Here is a 25,405-nt window from a genome sequence, read left to right as displayed (position 1 = left end):
TTCTTCTTCTAGATGTGTCTCCATTCCTTGGCAGGCCATTGTCTCTTTTCTGGTATTTGTTGTCTCAAACAGCACCGAGCGGATTTCTTCTCGCCAGGCTTTCATTCCCTGTCGCAGTTTTTCTTGGCCGACTCTCCATTCCTCTCGTCCAGCCCCCATTATGGCCGCCAACTCTTTATAGCTGGCCTCCATTTCTTCCTTGTCAGCTTTTCTGTTGGCGTCCATTTTCACCACTAGGCGTTCGAACAATTTTTCCATCTGCATCGTGTGGCAATATTATTTGTTGAGGCATGTTCAAGTTTGTGGACACTTCTGACACCAAATTGTCACGTATTGGGTATATGTCATGCGACAAATAACTTCACGCCCTTTTGGATATAGCGAATTTATTGAACACTCACTCGCACAATTACAAAATTCACAATTACACTGCTACTGCCATCAGCACTATCACAGTTACGTCTTCTGCTGTAGTCACTGCCATGCACTCGATACAACCTGACCCAGCGACTGCTAGATTGAAACTGACCTCGGTGACTTCACGATCCACACTGTGTCACTCCTGATCAAACACTCTCATCACATACTTATCAGCTGGCTTTTTATACTGTACCCTGTTGCATCGTGTTACCAGCGGTGTCCCCTTGTTACGTCATAGAGGGAAGTGTTATGTCACCGCAGGGGAGGGGAACGGAGTGTACTATAGCAGCAGCAATTGCTCCGATGCTGTTACATCACCATGGGGAGGGGGTGCATCCTGCATAGCACAGATATGTCACAATATTATATATTACAAATATAGAATTTTTAAATGTGAATAAAAACTTAGATGTTATACAACTAAAATAACTAAAAACATTAAAAAATATTAGAACAGTATTATAAAATTATGGAAATATGAAGTTAAAATTTCTCATGTGGAGTTGAAGTTTATGATGTGTGATAGATGATGTGAACCCACGTTGTTTTAGTCTCTCACGATGTGGAAGTTATTTTGCCCGGAGTTGTGTTGCATTAAATGTAGAAAAAGTAGTGTGTGTTACATTTGATATATATATATATACACACACACACACACATATACATACATAGTATTATTGTGATAACTTTCATAATTTATGGACCAGGGCTGTTCCAGTGTGTTAATATATTATTATTATATCTTCTTTGGCATAGGTCATAATATACTGTCTGTAAGGAGTGAATGGATTGATAATTAATATTAATTAAGGATTAAAAATGTTATGCTAACAGATTGACAAGGCTGTTATGCCACTCTGTAGTCTGAACACTGACAACAAGATTGACCCTGACAGTGTGAATTTTAGAAAATAATTTTATGCAAGTAGATGTTGAAGTGGTTGACCACCTATATAGCACAGTAAGCCTAAGCGTGGATGAAGATCACAGCATTGTCCATTGACTGTTTCTTTCAAATCCTTGACATTTTAACTCTTAAAGGGTGCATTCTTATCATCTGCACAAAATCAAAAGATGTAATGTCAACTGGTGGCAGTTCCTGAAGGTGTTTTCCCCTGGAACAAAGTTGTGTTGTAACTTGTTCTCAAATTCATATACTACCACAGTCACCGGAAAGGAAAATATCTAACATACAGTTGACTCTCCTTGTCATGTAACAAGACCTTGAGGAGTGTATTCTTGCAACGTCACTTTATTACTCAACGCCATAAGTACAATTCAACGTAACTATAACACAAATGTTTAACAAGTCATTTCATAGTTGCTCCTTTCGTGTTAACAACTCTCACTAGACTGTAGAAGTGTCCGTCTCTACGTGCTGACTAACCACTGGCTTCTGTTGGCTTCCACTGTGTTGTGTCAACGGACACTGTCACGCTTGGTCCTCAGCTGTCTTCTTATACTCTTGCTTGTTGCCCTAGCAGCAGCAGCGCCCGCTGTTACGTCACAGCAGCAAAGTGTTTACTAGCCTGTTGCCTAGCAGCTCCTCCGTTATTACGTCACAACAGGGAAGTGTTGCCTAACACAGCTCCTCTGCTGTTGCATCACCATGGGGAGTCCACGATTCCCAACATTCCTCTGTGCTTTTGTATGTCTGCATTTTTATTTGGATCATGATGAGCATCAGTGTGCTGTCCATGGCCATGGTAGATGATGCTGTGCATGGATAGTGAATTTTGTCTGCATTTTCTCTACCTCATTCCATGATTTTGACTCATTCATGTTTCTTTCCATATGCAACAGCCCTGGTTTAGTTGTAGGTCACGTCGTTTGGGATTTGTGATGGATAAAGTGACACTATGGCAGGTTTTCTCCAAGTACTTTGGTTTCTCCTGCCAATTCTCATTCTGCCATTTGCTTCATATTCATTAATCCTGTGAACGCTGTTTAGTCTCAATGCTGACAGTGTCATTAAATAACAAACATAAATGTATATTTATTTCTCACTCCTTCAGCATGTTTAGTGTTTTTTCAATGTATTTCCCTTTTTACTCATATTTTATACAAATAGCAATTTTTAGGGCCACAGCCCTCGCATAAAACCAGTCACCTGTAACTAGTTTTGAACAGGCACAGTCATCCAAGATAACTTCAGAAACTGTTGGAAGGTTCTAACTTGAAAGAACTTGTAATGCCTGTACCCTTTTAAATGTTTCTGTCTGTCTACAGAGGCTAGTAGAAATGACATTACTATATATTCAATTTAGTAACCTGTGTCTTAATATAATATTCAATTTTTTTGAATTGTTTCATTTTTGGTCCGTTACACTATCAATCACAAAGTTAATAGAAAGTCCGTCGAGTGTAACAATTTGTAGGTCACTTCAAGGAGGAGCTTAGCATTTTACATCAAATGTTTTAAACATTTTAAATATTTTAACATTAGCGTTTTAACTTAAAAACAGTTTCGGATGGAAAGTGAGAATTGATAGTGTACTCAACTATCCTAGCAAGTGTTGTGCTTTTACACGTCAACATATTGTAGCAGCGTCCACACAACAAACATAACTGTGTACATCATAAACAACGACAGTGTTTTCATAATTGTAGTAAGTGCCTCTGATGATGGTTGTGTCAAACCGAAACATGTAAGGCAGAAGTGATAAAGAAGTGACCTACAAATTGTTACACTTGATGGACTTTCTATTAACTTTATAATATTCAATAATATAAATTCTCAGTACATAATAATTTGTCAGTCAGAACCAAAAAGTTTTACACTGCACCAAGATTGCAATTTATAAAATAAATTCTTGTATATGTATTCATGATGTACATACCAAATTACAAGTTTGTGTGGATGATTTATGCTTTATTGCCACCTAATAGGTGCTAAATATAGATTAGTGATTGATATCTGCATAATTTATATTGCACTACAGTTTGATTCTCAAAATTTGGAAACAGAAATATAAGTAATTGTAAATATAGTTATACTGATAGTTATCAGTATTGCAGAATTGGTACCTCCTCAGTAAAAGTACTATAGTATAGAAGTTGTTATTTTTCTGCCTTTTAGTTAAGGTATTTTGCAAGATATTTGAGCAAGTTTAGTTTTGGTCTGTATTCACATGTAGCCTCTCCTTTGCATAAAAGATAGAATCAAAAATGAAGATTACATGGTGCAATCCAAAAGTTCCCGAAATTTGAATTTTGCACGTGAATGATTATGAGTATGTTAAAATACCGCTAGGTGTCTCCCCACACACCCTTCTTGATTCAGTATGGCAAGTGGCGTCGAGTTGTGTAGTTAGGTATATTGTTGGTGAACATATTTCCATTGTTGTGTTTCCGTGAGTTTGTGGTTTCGTGATGGCTGATCTGAGAGAGCAGCGTGTCTGTATAAAGTTTTGTTTGAAACTTGGGAAAACCACTGCAGAAACATACCAAATGTTGAAGCAAGCTTTTGGTGACAACAGTTTAGGCCAGACACAAACTTACAACTGGTATAAGCGTTTAAAAAATGGCCAAACATCGACTGATGATGACAATTGTTCGGGATGGCCATCAGCTGGCACCACGCCAGAAAATGTCGCAAAAGTTAGGGATCTGATTCTGCAAGATTGTAGACTGACCGTCCAAGACCTCTGTAACACCTTGGGAATAAGTTATGGTACATGTCAACGAATTTTGTCAGAGGAACTGAACATGAGGATTTCAGCGAAGTTTATGCCATGAGTGCTGCAAAATGAACAGAAACAGCGTTGCTTGGAAGTCTGCAGAGAACTTCAAAACAGCTTCAAGAGGATCCAGACTTTCTTTCAAAGGTTGTCACTTGTGACAAAAGTTGGGTTTATGGCTATGACCCTGAAAGTAAGCAGCAATCATCACCTTGGCCAAAAAACGCTTGACAAGTCAAGAGCAACATTAAGTCCATGTTGATCTGTTTTTTTTTTATATTGACGGGATTGTTCATAAGGAGTTCATGCCTCCTGGTCAGACAGTCAATAAAGAGTTCTATCATGATGTTCTAAGGCATTTGAGGGAGGACATGAGGAGAAAACGTCCAGAGGAGTGGCGCATGAACAACTGGGTACTCCACCATGACAACGCACGACCGCATACGGCTTACATTGTGCAGGGATTTTTGGCTAAAAACAAGATGGCAGTTGTTCCCCACCCACTGTACTCGCCAAACTTAGCTCCATGAGACTTCTTTCTCTTCCCCAAGATGAAAATCAAGTTGAAGGGGTGAAGATTTGACACTGTTGAGGAAATTCAAGCAGAAACACAGACAGTACTAAACACCCTGACAACGAAAGACTTCCAGGATGCATTTCAAAAGTGGCAAAAACGCTAGGATCGGTGTATGTGTTCCCAAGGGGACTACTTTGAAGGCGATGGTGCAGAGTAAGATCCAGGTAAGATGTAATAGATTTTATTATATTTCGGGAACTTCTGGATTGCACCACGTACATTATAGACAACTTTAATTGTACCTGTAATTTTGTATGACTGAAACATAATTCCTCAATTCATTTAATTTATTCACCTTCCATAAATCCTGTCGAGAGTAAATTCTCATGCGGATGTGGAGATCGTCGTTGTTACAGTCACAACTAAGGATTACAGTTGTCATCCATTAGCATGCACATTTGTATAAAATACTGATAAACATTTGATTTGTTTCATTCTGGTCCGTCACACTAACAATTGTAAATACAAACCACTCTGTCCAATGTGACATGCAAGTTTTTACTACATTAAAACTTATCTCCCTTACATGTTTCGGTCCTTACGGGCCATCTTCAGAGGGAACATCATTACAAACTGGAAACTACCATCACAATAGGTGTTTTGATTTAAAATACATACACTTATATTCTATAATGCACAGTACACATAAAGTTGAACGTTTCACAATCACAGCAGCTTCTTGGTGTTGTAAAGGTTTTAAAAGTTTCTAGATGTTATTTAAAAAACCTTTATTGTCAGTAATTAAAAATTTTTAAACCACGTAGGTTCGTGTCCATACTCCTATCGTCCTTCTTGTACAGGACAGATTTTGTGCCGCCTGTCTTATCTTGATGAGGAGGTTCTTGATGTCGTCCAGGGTTTGGTCATGGCTTGCTGTGTATGTATTTTAAATCAAAACACCTATTGTGATGGTAGTTTCCAGTTTGTAATGATGTTCCCTCTGAAGATGGTTCGTAAGGACCAAAACATGTAAGGGAGATAAGTTTTAACGTAGTAAAAACTGACATGTCACATTGGATGGAGTGGTTTGTATTTATACTGATAAACATATACAATATAATAAATAAGTTAATTTTAGTAGTAAAAGTAATGGCAAACCTAATACAATTCGTACAGTTTTATGCAAGTCTATTAATTAAAAATTCATTAGTTAAAACATAATGTCATTAATGAGTTTTGTATAACATACATTAATTATATAATAAATTGAAATAAAGACTAGTATACAGTAATATAAAAATTGTGTATATTTAAAATAAGCATCTAAAAACCAGAACACAGACTGACAACCTTGTCTTCTTTTAATTGTAAAGCAAGACAACTACTCGTACCTTATAAAGATTTTATAACCAAAATATGAGGGATGAACACGAACTTCATAACTTGCACTCTCCATCTGATGTTTTGAGGATTACTAGCACAAGGCAATGAAATGATTTTCTTTCCTCCCACTTCTATATAACCTGCCACTTCCCCAGCTTCACTCACTTCTACCCAGAAGATGGAGGTAGTGTATTCCTCTGCTGGTGCCTGTCAGACTGCAAGGTTTCATGACCCTGGATGACCCTGGGTGCCACAAACACACGTTGGTGAAATTGTTCTGTAGTACACCAGAACTACTTTAGAAATTGTAGTCAAAAATATCCAGTCTCCAAGACTGAATACAAAAGCATGGGACCCTAATATTGGTGATAGTACCCAATTGTCTCATCAGCTTATAGTTGAAGAGCTGCCATTAAAACTGAGAAAATGCTGAGTTGATTAGAGAGCCATTGTTTACCTGAATTCTGAAGACCTGGTGGTCTGTGAGAAAAGAAATGTATAATCCTAGTTCATTTTTCACTTGGCCCTTCCCACCTTTTCCCAAGAATCCTACCACTGAGATACAAGCACAGAAATCTTGGTATGAAGTTTGCAGTACATACTGCAACAATCTGATTTCAGTACTGAAAGACTGACTGAAGTGTTGTCATAACAGAAATCATACTTCCTCTTAATACTTCATGTCTGATATGCAGAATAGTTTTATGTCAGTTATCCCGGACCTCCTTCCTCTCCTTCATAAGCACTTATCTCAAAGCTGTCTTGTGTGTCAGTCCTTTGTGATAGGCTGCTTGCAAGTACTTAGAAAATAGTTTTCATTTCAGCAATAGTGGTCTGATGATACATTGTGAGCCATGACCAACCCACATAAAAAGGAAGAGTTAACAGACCTGCAAGTTTCTTGTGCCAGAAATGCATGTAACAAGTGTAGTGGTGTAATGGCATTAGCATGCTCTCATGGGATACATTGGGTTTTGGAAGTATACTTTTAGAATATCATAGTGATGTACATTGGGGCAATAACTATTTTGAATGTTTATCATGTTAAAACGATATTACATACATTTCCTACACTTACTTATGCTGCTGTGTGAGATGTAATCAGTTCTTCAGTTCTTGCATTTTTGCTATAGGGTGATGTTTATTTTTAGGTGTGTGAATGGTATATTACTATAGCAAGTGTGTGGCAGGCTTATTTAAACCACTACAAGCATGAATACTGCAGAAACAACTTATGTACAAAAGTGGTTCCATTTTGGATTTCCTTATTTATGTTCTTTTTCTTGAATTGATTGCAGATTCACATTATTTTAGTAATTATAGTATACCAGTTTCATACTTTTTGTTACAGTGATGAACACTCTGGGAAAGTTAAGAGCTTCATGCTTGATGTACTGTGTCCACTCATAACTGAATCAGATATAGTGTCCAATGAACTGCTGGATATTATTCTGATGAATGTGGTGGAACCTAACAAGTCACAACGAAAGAATGCATATCTCCTTGCTAAGGAGCTTGTAGTGAAGTGTAGTGACACACTGGAACCATATATACAAACTGTATGTATTGACCACCTATGTTGTAGCTGTCATATCATGTAGATACTCGTATAATTGAAGAGTGCTAACAAAGTGTATTATTGTATCATTTGCATTTTCTTGCTATGTAGAATACTTTCATTTACATGATCATACCATAAGTATTTTCATTAAATCAGTATATGTATGATTTATTATTAAATAAGTGTTTTCGATTTTATAGTTCTTCAATCATGTATTGATCTTGGGTAAAGAAGAGAAAGGACTTGGAATCTGTGGGAAAGTATATGATCTCATCTATGAGCTCAACCATATATGCCCCAGTGTCCTTCTGGCAGTTCTACCACAGCTTGAATGCAAGTTGAAATCAGCCCAAGAGGCTGAACGTTTGGGTGCAGTTGCTCTTTTGGCAAGGATGTTCAGTGAAAGAGATTCTAACCTTGCAAGACATCATACACAACTGTGGAAAGCCTTTCTTGGAAGGTGACAGTTATTTTCATAATCTGTGACTGTTAAAAAATAAGATTTGTTCACTGTGCCATTATAGAAGTTAATGGATGCAGAATGCTACTTTAATTGGCATATAACCACCATATTATATTTTTCAGTCTCTCTTACTCTTGAAGGAAAGCAAGGCATATTTTGTATATATCCTGTAGCAATTTTTGAAGCACTGATGGATTTTCTTGAAATTTGTGTGAATATCATGTCGTCAAAGGCTATCTCCACCTTCATACTGTTTAACACTTGCCATCAACATGCCAACTTTTCACCATTTAATATTTTTTAAGCGGGAGCTATGCTAATGCTTCTCAATATCAGTTCTGATATTTTATGTGATAATACTTCTTAAATAAGGAACATTTGTTAAGATAACTTTTGTAAAGCTACAACATGGTTGGCCCATTGCAACCAAGATTGTCAAATTTAGTGTAGGGATAGACTACAGATATAGCAGATCTTGAATTGAAGCTACTTATGTGTCATAATTTTCTTACATGATGACTGGAATCAACAAATCCCTGTTAAGATAAGTGTCTGAAATTTGAGGACTTCCTGTATATATAAGATAAATAAGAGAAATTATATTGTACCAGGAAAAAAAAAGACAGTTTAAAGCTTGTAAATTCAACAAGAGTACTGAAAATCAGGGATGGGATTCTGACCAAGTCTGAAAAATTTGTGCATCTGCCATTACTTATTGTAGAAAAGTTAGAAGTATGACAAGGGTAGCATCTTGTACTTCAGATTGGTAGGCACCGAGTGTGTGGTGATCTCATAAACCTGTTTTCTTTCCAAAAGCAAGACATATGGGCTGAAGAAGGCACTAGATGTGGTCTGCAATGGCACAGTTTAATTTTTAGTGTCAGCTTTGGCCATGTATCTCAGTGTTTCAGACACACTGCTACCTGACCTTTGAGCAGTATTTGAATGATGACAGTAGTAGGATTACCTGGAAAAGATCAACTGTTCAGACTGGTGGAGTGATACTCCTGTTTTATGTTGTGGCCCATTAGTAAATACATCTGTTACAATTATTATGGATATGCCTGTGTTGTTCACTTGTAAGTTTAGAGTAGTTTCTAATTATTTATTTATGTGAACCATGTATATGTTTCAGGTTGATTTGTTGTGGTTATTTCATTTTTACATGATGCATTATTTACCACAGCAATTATAATTGTGTTCTTTTCATTGAAACTAGGTTTAATGACATCAGTGTTGCTATCCGTACAAAATGCGTGCAGTATTCAATGCATTTCCTTTTGAACCATCCTGAATTGCGTCGTGACATCACCGAAACACTGAAGATGCGGCAGCATGACTCAGAGGAGAATGTTCGTTATGAGGTTGTAATGGCTATAGTTACAACAGCAAGGCGTGACTTTGAAGTTGTTTCAGATAGTGAGGATCTTCTTGAATTTGTCAAGGAGAGGACACTTGATAAGAAGGTTAATATTTTGCATTAACTAATTTTTGTGTGAGGAGACTGCCTAGAGGTAACATTTGTACTGCTTGATGTTGGGGAATGAAGTGACTGAATTTGTCCATGTGTTTTGTTTGTTACACAGAAGTAATTTCAAGATATTTCAGGAAAAGTGTACAATTAAGATGAAGGGAAGGTTTTCTAGTGTTCTTTTATTGGTGAATCAGTCTTGTAAATGTTAGGTGATACACCTAATTATGGTCTTTTTGTGAGTAAGTCAATGTGGAATTTTGTTCTTGCCTTTTATGAAATACAGTGGAGTCCCATCATACACACATTTACAACAAATGATTCAAAATCTGTCTCACATAATGTTCAGAATTTGTTTTTTTAAAAAAGATATGGACATAGTTATCTTTCACACGCTAATTGCATGGCAAACCCCAACTATTAAATCATGCAATTTCCCTTCATGAACAGCATGAGGATTTTCTGTGTTCCAGTATGTGTTAATTTGGCTGTGTATGTAACCAATTAAAGTGAACCATTCTTGTCACAGTAAGACAAGTTCTAGATCAAGAAGGACATTGAATACCAATTCTTGGAAATCACCTACAATACCTTGTTTTTCAATCTAGGAGCAAAGGCTTTGTATGTAGTTTTGTAAGGCCACAACTTTAGCAACTTAATAGCAGTGTAACAAAAGAAATAACTTGGAAATTCATGTGTATTAAATTTTTGAACATTTTATTTCACAGCAGTGTAAATTGTAGAATGTAAACCTGTTGCTAAGTAATGGCTCATACACACACAGCAGAGGAACATATCACTTACGTGATGACATCACACAACAGTAGAAGAGGTGTTGCAAGCGGTGTTTTCTGCGGGTCTGCTTTGAGGCTATATGACTTGACCAACCGAGTTCAGTTCAGTTAGTGAGTGCAGTGCAGTTGGTTGGTGAGCAGTCAGTTAAAGGACTGCTGCAGTTCAATCATTGTGAGCCATTGCTGTTAGAAGCTGATAGCTGAGGCATGGATGTAGTGTTGGAACATCTACCATTGGAAGCTGTTCCCAGGCAGCGTCTGGTTAATACACAGCAGACTGAAAATACTTAGTGTGTGCTGTAATGAATTGTAGTATGTGTGAATTAGTAATAGCATTATAGTTTCTTGTAGTTACAATCTGTAAGTGGTCAATAAATGACCAATCCAAACCCCGTGAGTAGCCACTCAGCACATGACAGTTGGTGTGAGAAGTGAGATTGGATTGATCACATTGTTGGATTGGAGACAACAGTAGAAAGTTATGTTGTCATATTATGAGATGTAACACCTGCTGGCTGAAATAAGAACCAACCAAGAAGAAATGAGAACCATTCAAGAAAGGATGTAAGCTAAGATGGACACCAGTCAAGAAAATATGGACAACGGACAAAAGAAAATGAAAGCCCAGGTGACTTCCCTCACCTCCAAGATCAGTGCTAACTGAGAAGAGCTGAAGGCTATGTTGGATGACTGTCTAGAAAAGATGGAGGCAAATCCAGGAGAACTGCAGTCTGTAGTGGTGCATCAGGAAGTCTGTAAGGAAGAGGCCACTGTGGAAACTATTGGAGCAATGGAGGGCCAATATGGGGACCGGTATCTAGCCATAGACTGCCACTGACAGCCAAAGGAAAGCGCCTGGGGTAATAGTGGGTGCTGGAAGAAGTTGGCTGCCACCCGCAGATGATTGAGCCACCATACCATTCCTGCACCACTCAAGGGACATGTTTGTCAGGGACCAGGCAAGGACAACATATGCGGAACTGCTAAAGGACAGACAGTTGAGAGGAGATGACAGATGCTGCTGAAATTCAACAACAGCGTAAGGAAGTGAGACCTAAGACTGCAGCTACATCTAGGAGGCAAGAGGTAGTCAGCAAGACTGTCATGCAAACTCTCAGACTGGAGGTTGTGAGGTGAGCATTCGAGTTTCCCATCCGGCTGCAGAAAATGAGTGGCTAGACATTGTGGAGGAGCATACCACCGCCCAAGCAGAGGAAGTGACAACCCTCAGCTGTAGTGTAAGGGATGTAGGAGCACCAACCGTTATTGGAAGTTCTGCCTACGCCGACCAGAAGAGAGGTTATGGTGGCACACCTGGACCAGCTCACTAGATGTCAGGTAGCCACTTAGGAAAATCGGTCTTAAGGAGGAAGCAGAGGGAGCAATTATAGAGTAATCACTGAGCGAACCAAGCCACGGGGAAGGAAGATGAGACTGATCACAGACATTACAAACACATCCCTTGGTAAAAAAAGAAATAGTGATATGCCTGTAGGCTATTGAAGACAAATAGCTTTAAGGAGGGCAGAAATTTTTAAACATTGCCCCACAAACCTGCTTCAGCTGAAGAATGTTATTCGGCAGGAAGTAGCCAAAATTCCGGTGCACATGTTAGAATATACAAAGGGGAACTACAGAAAACGGTTGCATCAGTGCATAGAGAACGGTGGCCGCCACCTTCAAGATATTCTCTTTAAAACTACATGATTTAAAACTTTAAAGTATGTTCTTTCATTAGCTAAACATAAATTTTGTCTATCAGCAATAATTTTTGTTTTATTCACCTTCAAAAAAAAAAGGAAGTTTCTGTGCCCCATCCTGTATTTGTCAGCACTCTAACTCTTAACATCTAACTGATATAATTATTCACACACTAATGATGGTTATGCAAAGACTTACCAATGTGGTGTGGAAGAATGTTGCAGATCAACCCTTATGACATCTTGTTTCTTTTGCAAATTGTCTAATGTATAAGATCCAGTGATTTTAGTTTTCACAGTTTCCCACAGTTTAAAAATGCACTTTCATGTGCTGGAGTTTTTGTTTTATTGAAGTGTTTCCCATTAAAATGTTAACTTATAGTTTCCACGCCAGAAATTCTAGGCTAGAGATGGTGAAAGTACCCAATAAAGTTATAAACTATCACAATCTGGTCTTGAAAAATGAACTTGTCTCAGGTGAGTGAGCCACTGTTTTTCAGGCTCTGCTGTTGACACACTGTGCTATTATACAGTGTGAGTCAAAAGTCACTGTGCACCCACACTATAGATGATAAACCTGCCTCATTCTTAGTATTAATATTTGTAAATTGGCACAGCAAACAGGCATCTCCTGTGGCAGATCATGCAAAGCACTGAAGAAACATTTGCACCTTCATCCCTACAAGATAACATCAGTGCATGAATTGAACGTGTGGAATATTGCTGGTGGTTCAGGGACGTTCTAACAATTTTTCGTTTTTGTATAGTTCAAGATCCGTAAAGAAGCCATGTCAGGATTGGCGATGATTTACAAGAAGCACCTAAATGATGCAGATGTACCACAAGCAACCAAAAAGGCGGTGACGTGGATTAAAGATAAAATTCTTCATGGTTACTACATGACTGGCATGGAAGACAGGTATGTAGCTTTCTTTGAAAAGTCTGCCCATATTGCTTTTTTGTCAGGTTGACATGCAGATTATACCTCAGATGTCAGTCTTAGGCTTTGAGCATGTAGGATATTATCTGGAGGTTTCTTTGGGTTATGTACTAATTCTATGTATTTTCTATTTTTGGCCATGCTCTTAAGTATACAGGTACATTTAACAGGACTGTTGACAGTGAAGATAAAAGCAGTACAGTGAAACCTTGGTTTTATGTTTCCAAGGAAACCAACAAAAAAAAAACATGCTTAAAACTGAGGAAAGTGTAAAATAAAGGAAATGAAAATGATATAACATAAAGGATTATTTGGACTGCTTTATACAGTGCCTTTGGCAGACCATTTAAAATATGCACATTTTAAACCAACAGCATTTCAAATATACTCATACTAACAAAGCTTGTTATTTCTTAACCAGTCATAGTATGTATTGTTCATTTTCAGATTTTCCATGGTTTTTCACAGTTGTGTCTAGTGTGGACATTGAATGTTGGAGCCATAATGCCATCTCAGCACATGTTTCAGCAGACACATGAATTATATAATAATTATTATTTTATCATTTATCGTAAATGTTTTCCATTTGCATTGTTATCTATATTTCAGGAAAAAGACGACTAACAAACTAATGGACACATTTATATACATTGCATAGATTTTCATAGTCATTGATATCAGTGAATTCCATAGTAAAATAAATGGCTGCAGCATAACAGAAAGCATGAAAGTGTGTTTTTTGCTACAGTTTTCGAGGTCATTCACGTGAGGTGTAAAATTTCATGTGTACGAAGATATGCTTATTTTTCTGAGACATACCTTTAACATGAGTAGAACAGATCCAGTGTTTGAGTTTTCCAAACTAGAGTATATATACACACACATATATATATATATATATATATGAATAAATGTCTGTTATTACTACTCAAAAAATAAAGTGAAAATTTGGGAAAAATGTAATTTTGAGGAAGCATGAAATCATTTAAAATGTGATATTGTTTTTATGGGTTTTTGACCAGGGCCAGCAACAAAGGGGTTTAATCTCAACAATTTCCCATGCTCTTAATTATTATTCTTAAAGTGTCTTTAAGGTGAGAACATTTCTTCTGTCCTCAGGTTATTGGTAGAGAGGTTATTAAATACATGTTTGGTTCCATTCCAACTACCTGCAGAAGAGCGCATGAAGAAATTGTACCACTTGCTAGGAACAATTGACGAAAATGCCACGAAGGCTTTCATTGAACTCCAGAAGCACCAGCTAGCGTAAGTAAAATTCACATCTCATTATGTGCTTCTGCTGAAATTGAGAGAATCTTTGTTAACAAGGTCATCATGGGTAAATTTTTATGTCTTGGCACACTTTGCATGAAGTGAATGCAAAATGAGATTACATTTTTCTACTTAACATTTCTGGAAGTACTTTATATCTTTTAAATGAAATTTAATATTGTGTCCACGCTGAAAACTGACTAGAGAATTCAATTTTGGTATGTATTAGTCAGTCATAACCGCTGTTCATATGAAGTCCAAGTCGGACATTTATAAAATAAATCAAAAACAGCTTATTGTACAAAAATTGCCATATTTGCCTGAACATGAGACAGTTCTATCAAAATTTTACATTTGTAGGAAGTACGTCATGCAGTAGCATATTTGGTTGAGGGGCTATGCTACAAGCCGGAAGGTCACGGATTCAAGTCCCAATGAGGTCATGGGATTTTTTCAGTTGACCTAATTGTTCCAGCTGCACTATGGCCCCGGGGTCAACTCAGCCTCTAACAGAAATGAGTACCAGGAATTAATTAAATAATTTTCCTGGGGAGTAAAGTGCAGCCGGCATGTAAGGCTGACAACCTTACCCCATCTTTGAGCTGATTGTCTAGATAATGTGAGACCCTCAACGTCTCACAACCCTATGGGCCTTCACGGCCTGGTACAGGATAGCTTTACTTACGTATTTATATCTGTATTAGAATTGCCTGGATTTCCATATTACTAAAGATCTGTTCTGGAATTAAATAAATATAAACGTTGAAACATGTGTATGAATATTATATTAGCATTAATAATTTTCATGAATACTAAGACACAAAGAAATGTTAATATTTAACAGACTGCATTAATTAAGAAGTTCTGGAAAGAACTGATCACCTTCTTTCCTATCACTGTAATTTTATTATCTGATACAAGTAGAAAGAAAATTTAGTGTGTATGCATAATTAAGTTAATAAAGCAAAACATTTTTGAAGGATGCAGAGTTGTATTATAAATTATGAGATTTATGAAGTACACCAGTAAGATGACCCCAGATAGCATGATGCCTATGTACTGACCCATGTATGAGTGTGACTTAGACGGGGTTTGAATTGGACATTGGATTTATTGATCACTTTAACACATGAATTGTGGCTACACTTAATTGCAGCACCACTGCTCAGCTCCATGCTTTAAAAGTCACTACATCACACGAAGTCTTTTCAGTCTGCTGTTTCTTCACCAGTCATTCCCCAGTAACAGCTTCTAACAGCTTCCATGCTCACTGGGTGTCAGCTGCACCAACAGATCTCTTCACAGACTCCCTTACAACACTCTCTCTCTCTCTCACACACACACACACACACACACACACAACTCTTGCTCCTGTTCTTATTAGATCTTGGCACAGACCATGTAGAAAATACCGTTCATCCTTGTACTCCAGTTGTTGTGGAAACATGTTTGTTTGCGAAGGTGTTTCTCAGTAACAGCTGTGTATACTTGCTTATTGAGGACCTGTTGCCTAGCAGTGAATGTTGTTTTGTTGTTAGTTTGGAAGTTTATACCCAGTAATGGGTTTGCATGTTATGTTGCTCTCTCCCTGTTTGTGTACTGCTATTTATTTTTTTTCTTTTCAGGGACCTGTGCTTGTGACTTTGTGGTCAGTCTTGCTTTCCTTTCTCATGGCTTTGTTCTCATGGAGATTACTTCCCATCTCCTCCCGCTGCTCCTTAAGGCTGCTCATCCTGAGCAGCTCCCTGAAAAGGTGCCAGTTGTTCCAGGTGTACCCCCATCATCCTGCATTTCTGATCATTGGGGGCAGAATTTCCCAGAGTGGTCAGTGCTCCTATATATCTGGCTTCTGCTGTGTATGCAGTCTTCTCTTTCATTTTGGAGGAGGCCAACTGCTCCAAAGTGTCCAGTCACTCCCTTTTCACAGCTCAATGGAAAACTCAACTGCTTGTTTCACAACTTCCAGCACTGTGGTCTTCTTGAAGATCCTGCCAGATGTCCTCTCCCTTCTCAGACATAGCTGCACCTTTAAGCCTCAGTCTAATTCCATCACTGCATTCCAGGCATGTCCCTTTGCTATTATTTCTTCTTGATGGCTTCTCTCATGGCTTGATAGATATCCATCTGGGAGATGAGAGTCCTTTGAAGGACCTCAACTTTTTCATTGTTGGTTTTTATTTCAGCTTCGATCTTGGCTTCTAGCTTTGCTGTTAATTCTTCTTTTGTTTGAATGAATGAATGTATGAGGGGTAAGCCATCTCGGCCCTTGCACTGCGACCTACAGTGGTCTATTGTAGTGTTGTATTTTAGTGTCCTGTTGCACTGATTCGTATCCATAATGTGTATATATTTACCGTCTTTTAGTGCATACAATTTCACTTGTCACTTCACACTACATGTTTCGGCATCATTCTGCCATTCTCAGGTGTATCAGTCACGTTAAACCATTGCACTGCCTGCCATCAGAGGGTCCTCATATGAGTCCCTTTGTTTGCCTGAGTCCAGTCAAGGATCCCCAGTATTTCTTGTGTTTCATGTTTGTCCTGTCCCTGATTGCCTGTCTGGCAACTTCTATAGAGATGCCACAGGCTGGCTCAGGTCCTATGAACGGATGTTCAGCTCCGATCTTAGCTAATTGGTCTGCTGTTTCATTTCCAGCAATACCCTCTTGCCCTGGCACCCATATCATTTGTACCCTTTTATGTTTTTCCTTTAGAGTGGCATCCATGTTGGCTTGGTTGGTTATTATGTCTTTCATTTCTTTTTGAAAGGAATCCACCTTTGCCAACATCTATTCCATCTTTGTAGGCTGATGATGCAACTATCTACTGCAGTCTTCAGTCCAATCACTCAATGCTATCCCACTTCTGACATAAGTTGTCAGGTGTTAGAGTGGTTATCGATGGGGTTTGGATTGGAGATTGGATTTATTGACCACATTAACACACAACTCGTGACTACAGTTAATTATAGCGCCATTGTTGATCTCCACACTTTACAAATCACTACAGCACAGGGCTCTTGTTGGTACTGCTGATGAGAAGGATTTCTTAAGTGTGCCATCAAGAAGGCCTCAGCTGGCATCATATACATGCCAAGTCTCATTACGAGCAGTTCAGGCTTTCAAGCAATATTAATGGTATTACCTGAACCATTTGAGATGCTGTGGTGTTGGTATTACTGGTTAAAGGATTTATGATTTACAACATTGATATGGCCTCAGTGAATTGATATAATACGTACCAAGTTTGATGAAGATTGGTAGAGGCGTTCAATCAATAGTAAGGTTTTGTCTCAGAAGTATGACAGGCTTCAATGTTGGTGTTACTGATGGAGACATTTATGATGTGTGCCATTGACATGGCATCATGTGGCATAGTATGTTTACAAGTTTCATGAAGATGGGTACAGCCGTTCAACCAATATTGAGGTTTTGCTTCAGAAATTTGAGAGGCTGTAATGTTGGTATAACTCACTGAAGGGATTTATGAAGTGCACTGTTGAGATGGCGTCAGGTGGCATGATGTATGCATAAGAAGATTCATGAAGATGGGTACAGGCGTTGAAGCAATTTTAGGGTTTTGCCTCACCAACATGAAATATTGGTATTACTGATGGGTGGAGATTTGTACACCGTTGAAATATGCTCAGGTGGCATGGTACATTTACAGAGTTCCATGACAATTGGTTGAGGCATTTAAGTAACATTACGGATATTACCATAACAATTTCACAGGCTGAAATGTTGGTATTACTGATCAACGGGATTTATGAAGTATGCTATTTAGATGGCTTCATTTGTCATGATATACATACCAAGTTTTATGTAGATTGATGCAGGTGTTCAGTCAACATAACAGTTTTGCTTCAAATGTAATGTATAGAGAGGGGAGGGATTTATTAATTATGCCATTGAGTTTGGCTCATGTATCATGATATATGTACCAAGTTCCATAAAGATTGGTTGAGCCATTCAGAAGTTAGTAAAGGGGATACCCATGCAGACATACAGACACATACAGCAAGTTGGTCTCATAAGCACACTTTCCTCCTCCTCCTCCTTCTTCTTCTTCTTCTTCTTCTTCTTCTTCTTCTTCTTCTTCTTCTCCTCCTCCTCCTCCCCCTCTTCCTCTTCTTCTTTTTTTTCTTCTTCTTCCTCCTCCAAAATTAGGAAAGTAGGCTAAAGTCACAAATAAAAAGTCATATTGTAAAAAAATTAGTCCATGCCTAACAGTCACTATCATCACTACTTTCTCTTCAGTTGCATAAACAGATGTCTGCATCCTTCCACAGGATGTTGTCTTCTCTTCCTGGTCAGCTGCTGCAGCTTGATTTAGAAATAACTTACCCCTGGAGCCTAAAACTACACATTACACACATAAGTCATACAAGAGAGACACAGTATGCAAACTGATAATCAGAAATAGTTGCAGTAACCAGCAGTCCACACTAAAGCAGAACATGAATAAACCTGCAAGAAGAAAACCTTTCAAGAACTATATTAAATCCTCTGTATTCAGTACATATCCAGTCTCCAAAATTCCACAAAGCCAGTGCTATGTTTTACACCTGCAATAAAGATAACTACTTAGTCTGACCAATCAAAACACATCCCCAGATACATGCATTACACCAATGAATAATGACAATAAGATAGTTTTGTCATGACGGGCGTGCCCAACCATCCTAACTACCTAACCACATATTTTACTGATTTTATTCAGTTTTAAATTTTTTAGCATACAGGGGCTATTCAGAAAGTAACCTCCTATTATTTTAGTCAACTAATGTAGGAGCAGGGGAGAGCTTGTGCATGCAAGGTAGCATTGCCTTGTAAACCATCACATAACTGGTCAGCTATTGTTGTTCTTGTCTCTGCAGAATATGTTATGATGTCTCCTGCAATTGATAATCATACCAGCTGCAAAATTCATGCTGTTATCCTCTTTCTTCACTCTAAAATCATGAGTGCTGCAGAAATGTATCATGAATTATGTGTGGTTTATGACCAAAATGTAATGAGCGAAGGAACTATAAGACAGTGGTGTGGAATGTTCAAGGGTGGGCGAACAGATATTCATAAAGAAGAGTGAAGTGGTTGGCCATCTGTAGTTAGTGATGATCTTCAGAATGTTGACCACAAAATTTGTGAAAGATGGCACTTCACAATTTCAGAAGTTTATTGTGAATTTCCACAATTTCACGCAAATATTCTCTACAAGATCATCACAGGCTAGGCTGTCACAAGATTTTCGCAATATTGGTTCCAAAAATGCTCACAAGTGCACAAAAATATGCAGAGAATAGCTTCAGCTTTGGCATTTTTAGGGTGATACCACGAAAATGGCAATGAATTTCTCAGTCACATCATACGAATAACAGATGATGGAACCTGGGTTCCATTTGTGAATGTTGAAACCAAAGAGCGGTCAAAGCAGTGGATGCACACACTTTTAGCAAACAAGCCGAAAAAGTTTAAACAGATAATGTCTGCCAGAAAGCCGATGGCAGCTGTTTTCTGGCATGGGACAGGAAAGGAGTGCTGATGTTGGAATTCATGCAACAGTGGACCACAGTAATGTTAGAAGAGTATGGCAAACACTAAAAAAAGACTGTGTAGGGCCATTCAGAATGAAAGGTGTGGAATTCTGACATCCAGTATAGTGCTCCTCCATGACAATGTGCATCTGCATACATTATCTTGCACTAAAGCACTGCTGGAGCATTTAAACTGGGAGTTGTTTGACCACCCTCCTCACAGCCCTGATCTCTCTCTAAGTGACTTGCACTTGTTTACCTACCTGAAGAACTGGTTGGGATCACAGCACTTAAACAACAGTGAGAAGTTGATGGAAGGTTTCAAAACTTGGCAGAGCTCACAGGTAGCAGACTTCTTTGACACAGGCACACAAAAACTTTTCCCCAATATGACAGGTGCCTCAATTCCAGCGGTGACTGTATTGAGAAGTAGCTTAAGTATGTATCTATTTTCTTTGTATATGTTTTTTTTTTCTTGTTGCCTGTTAACAGCTCACTGAAGGTTACTTTCTTAATGGCCCTCATGTCATAAGATATTCACTGTACACATTCCCAAATTTAGTTTCAAATATCTACATTGTTCTGTATTTTACTAATACGATTCACTTTAGTGAAAACAGTTCATTAATGATGGATGTATATTTATGTAGCCACATGAAGATTATCACATAGATTGAAACATGCAGTGGTATGTGTAATAACATAATAGTAAGAGGTTAATATCAGTTTATTAATTGGTAGTTGTCTTGATAAAACTGACTAGTAATTATCGAGGGATATCACTGCTATCAACTTCATACAAAATTTTACCCAATGTTCTTCTCTCAAGGTTAAGTCCATACATAGATGAAATTATTGGGGATCATCAATGTGGGTTTCGACATAACAGATCAACTACAGATCAGATCTTTTGTTTTCATCAGATATTGGAGAAAAAATGGTAGTACAATGCGACAGTACATCAGCTATTTGTAGTCTTCAGTAAAGCCTATGATTCAGTTAGGAAGGAAGTATTGTACAATATTCTGATAGAGTTTGGGATACCCATGAAACTAGATGAAACGTTAAGCCGATTAAAATATGTTTAAATGAAACTTATAGTAAAGTCCGTATAGGTAAACATTTGTCTGATAAATTTCCTATCCAAAATGGTCTTAAGACAAGGAGATGCTTTATCGCCACTCCTTTTCAGCTTTGCTTTAGGATATGCCATTAGGAAGGTCCAGGAGAACCAGGTGGGACTGAAATTAAACGGGACACATCAGCTGTTGGTCTATGCTGATGTTGTGAATCTATTGGGTGATAATATAGATACCATAAAGAAAAACACACAAACTTTAATTAACGCAAGTAAGGAGGTTGGTCTAGAAGTAAACACAGAGAAAACTAAGTATATGTTGCTGTTCTGTCACCAAAATGTAGGGCAAAATCATGACATAACAACAGAAAACAGATGTTTCGAAGAAAATATGTCACAGTTCAGATATTTGGGAACGACAATAACAAATCAAACTCTGATTGAGGAGAAAATTAAGATGAGATTGAACTCGGATAATGCTTGCTACCATTCAGTTCAGAATGTTCTGTCTTCTCGTCTGCTGTCCAAAAACATAAAAATTAGAATATACAAAACTATAATTTTGCCTGTGGTTCTGTATGGGTGTGAAAGTTGGTCTCTGACATTAAGGGAGGAACATAGATCGAGGGTGTTTGAAAACAGGATGTTGAGAATATTTTGGCTGAAGAGGGATGAAGTGACAAGAGGTCTGAGAAAACTGCATAATGAGGAGCTTCATAACTTGTACTCTTCTCCAAGTATAATTAGAATAATCGAGTCAAAGAGGATCAGGTGGGCAGGGCATGTAGCACGAATGGGCGAAAATGAATGCATATGGGATATTGATGGGAAGCCAGAAGGAAAGAGACCACTGGGAAGACCAATGGCGTTAGTGGGTGGACAATATTAAAATGGATCTTAGAGAGATAGGATGGGATGGTATGTATTGGATTGATCTGGCTCAGGGTAGTCACCAGTGGAGGGCTCTTGTGAACATGGTAATGAACCTTCAGGTTCCATAAAATGCTGGGAAATTCTTGAGTAGCTGCAGATTTGGCAGCTCCTCAAGAAGGGCTCAGCTCCAAAAGTAAGTAAGTAAGTTGATGGCCACACAGGTACTGCTGATAATTTACACAACAGGATGCAAATAATAAAGAATGTTCATCGCAGCTGTTCTGTCTGCCAATAATTTTTTAAATAAATTCTGTTGCAGTGTGCGTCGTAGTGTGTCAGAATGGTTGGAGCTTCATCGGAGACCACACTCTGCTGAACGTGACAAAGATATGGCTGCACGAGTCACTGTACTTTCAAGATTCTTACCTGAGCCTGTGAAGGCACAGGAGTTTCTTACCAAATTTTCTGTTCATCTTATGCGGGACCCTGCACTGTTGCAAGGAATGGAGACTATTGTTAGGCCAGACATCAGCTGCAAAGATTGTGCAGACACCACAGTAGGTCCTCTGGAGATGTTTTAAGTGTTGCCACGGTTTTCTGCTAGTCATTTGATATATATTCATGTGTACATTTCTCAAATAAAGTGTGCATACATGCATGTATAGAGGTGTGCTCTTTTTTGTACTGTGGCTTATGTTAACACTTCGCGGACCGGCGATTTAAATATTTAAATCACCCTGGGCACCAGCGTTTTAAACCTACTACCCTAACTTGTGGACTGTTCACTTTAAAAATTAATATAAAATCTCCTAATTAATTTTATGAACTAAAATTTTTGGAGAACACTTACCACTGCTCCTAGAATTGCTTGAGAATGTGATATTTTTGGAAACATTCCCCTTTGTGAAGTGGCATTACACAGAACTTGCACATGTAGATAGTCATACTTCTTTTATTGTGTACTGCACGAACACAGTATCGCCTAGAAGGCTACTTCCCCTTGGTATGTTAACTCTTCACAATTTTCACGAGGGTATGTTTCCGCATATCACCCGAGAGTCGCCCAGGGGGGGTCCACATGAGGTCTGCGTGGGGTGGCAGTTGATGGACCCGGTCGCACTAAGTCTTTGTCTGCTGCCAGTTCTGCCGCCACCGTCTGGTCTGTAGCCCAGGCTTTTGCCACATTCAGCAGAAATGCCTTGTATTTCAATTTTGAATGAGGGTTTAGATTTTTGAAAACCAGAAATGAATTGAAAATGGCACAATTGATAAGCCACAAGGTAACTTTCTTTGTCCACTTTACTATTTTCCAAGGAAGAGAATAATAGGCCAAGTACTGATCGGCTCTGTCAACTCCCTTCATGAACATATACTCGGAAATACAAAAAGGCTTCTTTACCTGTCAATGTCTCCTTTGAACATCAACCATGCTCGAATTTTGAATTCTGAAAATCATATTCACAACACGAGTATCCCTCCAGGACTGAAGAAGAATATCCCCCTTCCTCCTGAATGTGGTTTCACCATGTTTCAGGGATTTACATTCCTCTTTCAGATCTGGAGGAAGGCCTCTGTTCACCCTAATTGTTCCACAAACACGTACTTTTCTCGAAAGTAGGTGTTCTGCAGTTGCCACACTGTTATAATAATTGTCTTGATAGACATAGTAATTTTGATCAAGATAGGGTTCCAAAAGAGAAAGAATAGTTTCTTGTAATTTCTTTCCTTCACCAGAATAAATTTCTAAATTTCCAATATAGCCTGAAGTGCTTTCAGTAACTACATGCACAAGTAGGCCATACTTTGTAAGTTTCCCAGGATTATATGTTCACATATGAAGCCTTCCCCTACAAGGAATCACAGATTCGTCCAAAGACAGTTGTTGGTTTGGCTTATAAACTATTTGAAATTTCTGAACAACAAAGTTCAATAAGGGCTGAATTTTGAAAAGCCTGCTTGTTGATTGTGGTTGCAGTTCATTATGATTGAAATGCAAACACCACCAAATTTGCTCAAATCTCTTATGGCTCATTAGTTTGCGGAAAATTGGAATTTCTGAAAATGGATTTGTTGACCAATACTCTTTCAGATTATCCCCCCTTGTATGGCCCATTAGAAAGATTATTTGCAAAAAATGTTCTCATTTCTGCTGAAGTGACATCCACCCACTTCAATGCCTTATAGTTTCTGTCATAATGTTCACGGTGTTGGAGATAGTATCTGTTAGTTTCCTGACATAGCATGTCAAAGAAACTATCTCCAAAAAACAGTTCCGCTACTTCAGAAACTTGCGTTGGGTCCGATGGAATTTGCTTCACCCCTGGATTTCCAGTAAACTGTCCCAAAGCAGGCAATTTGTCTACTTTTCCCCATGTGGCTGTCTCCGAAATGTTGCTACCCGCACTTTCATCGGAGCTATGNTCACAGATTCGTCCAAAGACAGTTGTTGGTTTGGCTTATAAACTATTTGAAATTTCTGAACAACAAAGTTCAATAAGGGCTGAATTTTGAAAAGCCTGCTTGTTGATTGTGGTTGCAGTTCATTATGATTGAAATGCAAACACCACCAAATTTGCTCAAATCTCTTATGGCTCATTAGTTTGCGGAAAATTGGAATTTCTGAAAATGGATTTGTTGACCAATACTCTTTCAGATTATCCCCCCTTGTATGGCCCATTAGAAAGATTATTTGCAAAAAATGTTCTCATTTCTGCTGAAGTGACATCCACCCACTTCAATGCCTTATAGTTTCTGTCATAATGTTCACGGTGTTGGAGATAGTATCTATTAGTTTCCTGACATAGCATGTCAAAGAAACTATCTCCAAAAAACAGTTCCGCTACTTCAGAAACTTGCGTTGGGTCCGATGGAATTTGCTTCACCCCTGGATTTCCAGTAAACTGTCCCAAAGCAGGCAATTTGTCTACTTTTCCCCATGTGGCTGTCTCCGAAATGTTGCTACCCGCACTTTCATCGGAGCTATGGTCACTTTCACTTTCACTGTCTGTGGCCACAATTTTTTGTTTGCCCCTGCCATACTCACTATCAGATTGTGAGTTGCTATCACTAGCAGACTCACAAGGAACGTCAGATAGCTGATTGGAGAACAAGTCAGATATTTCTTGTTTTCCAAGAAAACACTTGGACCTAAACCACTTACAACCTTGATCCATTTAGCACTAGTAACTTCCTGCCTGGTGCATGCAGCTGGAAGATGAACAGAGGCATTTACTTTTGGAGAGGGAAAGGAAAACAGTTTGGTCATAAACAGCGGGGTCATATTACTGACTACGAAAGCGGTCTCCGTAGTCTAGGGGTAACGTTCCCACCTCATGACTCAAGGTACGTGGGTTCAAACCTGGTGGAGGTCGTGGAATTTTTAAGGGCGGAAAAATTCAGGGAACAAGTCCTCTGGGAGGGACTTTAAGCCGTGGGTTCCATGTCTAGATTTACGGCACGTAAAAGATCCTTATGTCTCTAGGAGACCTCTGAGCAAAATTAGGCAACAAGTTTCCCACCCAAGTAGTTTCCAATGCCTCTGGTAGATGTGGGGAAATATCAGGTACCGAGGGCTGACCTTGTTGGCTGAACGGGGCTGATAGCACGCACCAGTACCGGTAGGGTGTGGCGACAGTAGAAATTAAAGGGGGACGCACACTGGACCAATAACTGGTCTAAGTGCATGGGGAAACCCATCCCCTCTAATAATAATAAT

At 38.5% G+C, this 25,405-nt stretch overlaps 1 protein-coding gene across 2 annotated transcripts in view; it reads left to right on the top strand.

Annotated features, from left to right (window-relative positions):
- The window catches only part of LOC111866099 (sister chromatid cohesion protein PDS5 homolog B), a 92,141-nt gene that overhangs the window by 9,265 nt on the left and 57,471 nt on the right, over positions 1-25,405 (top strand). For both annotated transcript variants that reach the window (XM_023854814.2, XM_023854728.2), the window contains exons 5-10: positions 7,352-7,559; positions 7,762-8,021; positions 9,244-9,490; positions 12,757-12,908; positions 14,049-14,195; positions 22,010-22,247. In XM_023854814.2, coding sequence (XP_023710582.1) covers positions 7,352-7,559; positions 7,762-8,021; positions 9,244-9,490; positions 12,757-12,908; positions 14,049-14,195; positions 22,010-22,247 — 1,252 coding nt within the window. The remainder of the gene's footprint in view (positions 1-7,351; positions 7,560-7,761; positions 8,022-9,243; positions 9,491-12,756; positions 12,909-14,048; positions 14,196-22,009; positions 22,248-25,405) is intronic.

Source organism: Cryptotermes secundus, unplaced genomic scaffold (genome assembly GCF_002891405.2).
Source record: "Cryptotermes secundus unplaced genomic scaffold, Csec_1.0 scaffold24, whole genome shotgun sequence".
NCBI classification, from domain to species: domain Eukaryota; kingdom Metazoa; phylum Arthropoda; class Insecta; order Blattodea; family Kalotermitidae; genus Cryptotermes; species Cryptotermes secundus.
Note: the sequence above shows the minus strand (reverse complement) of the source record. Positions and strands in the feature narration are given on the sequence as shown.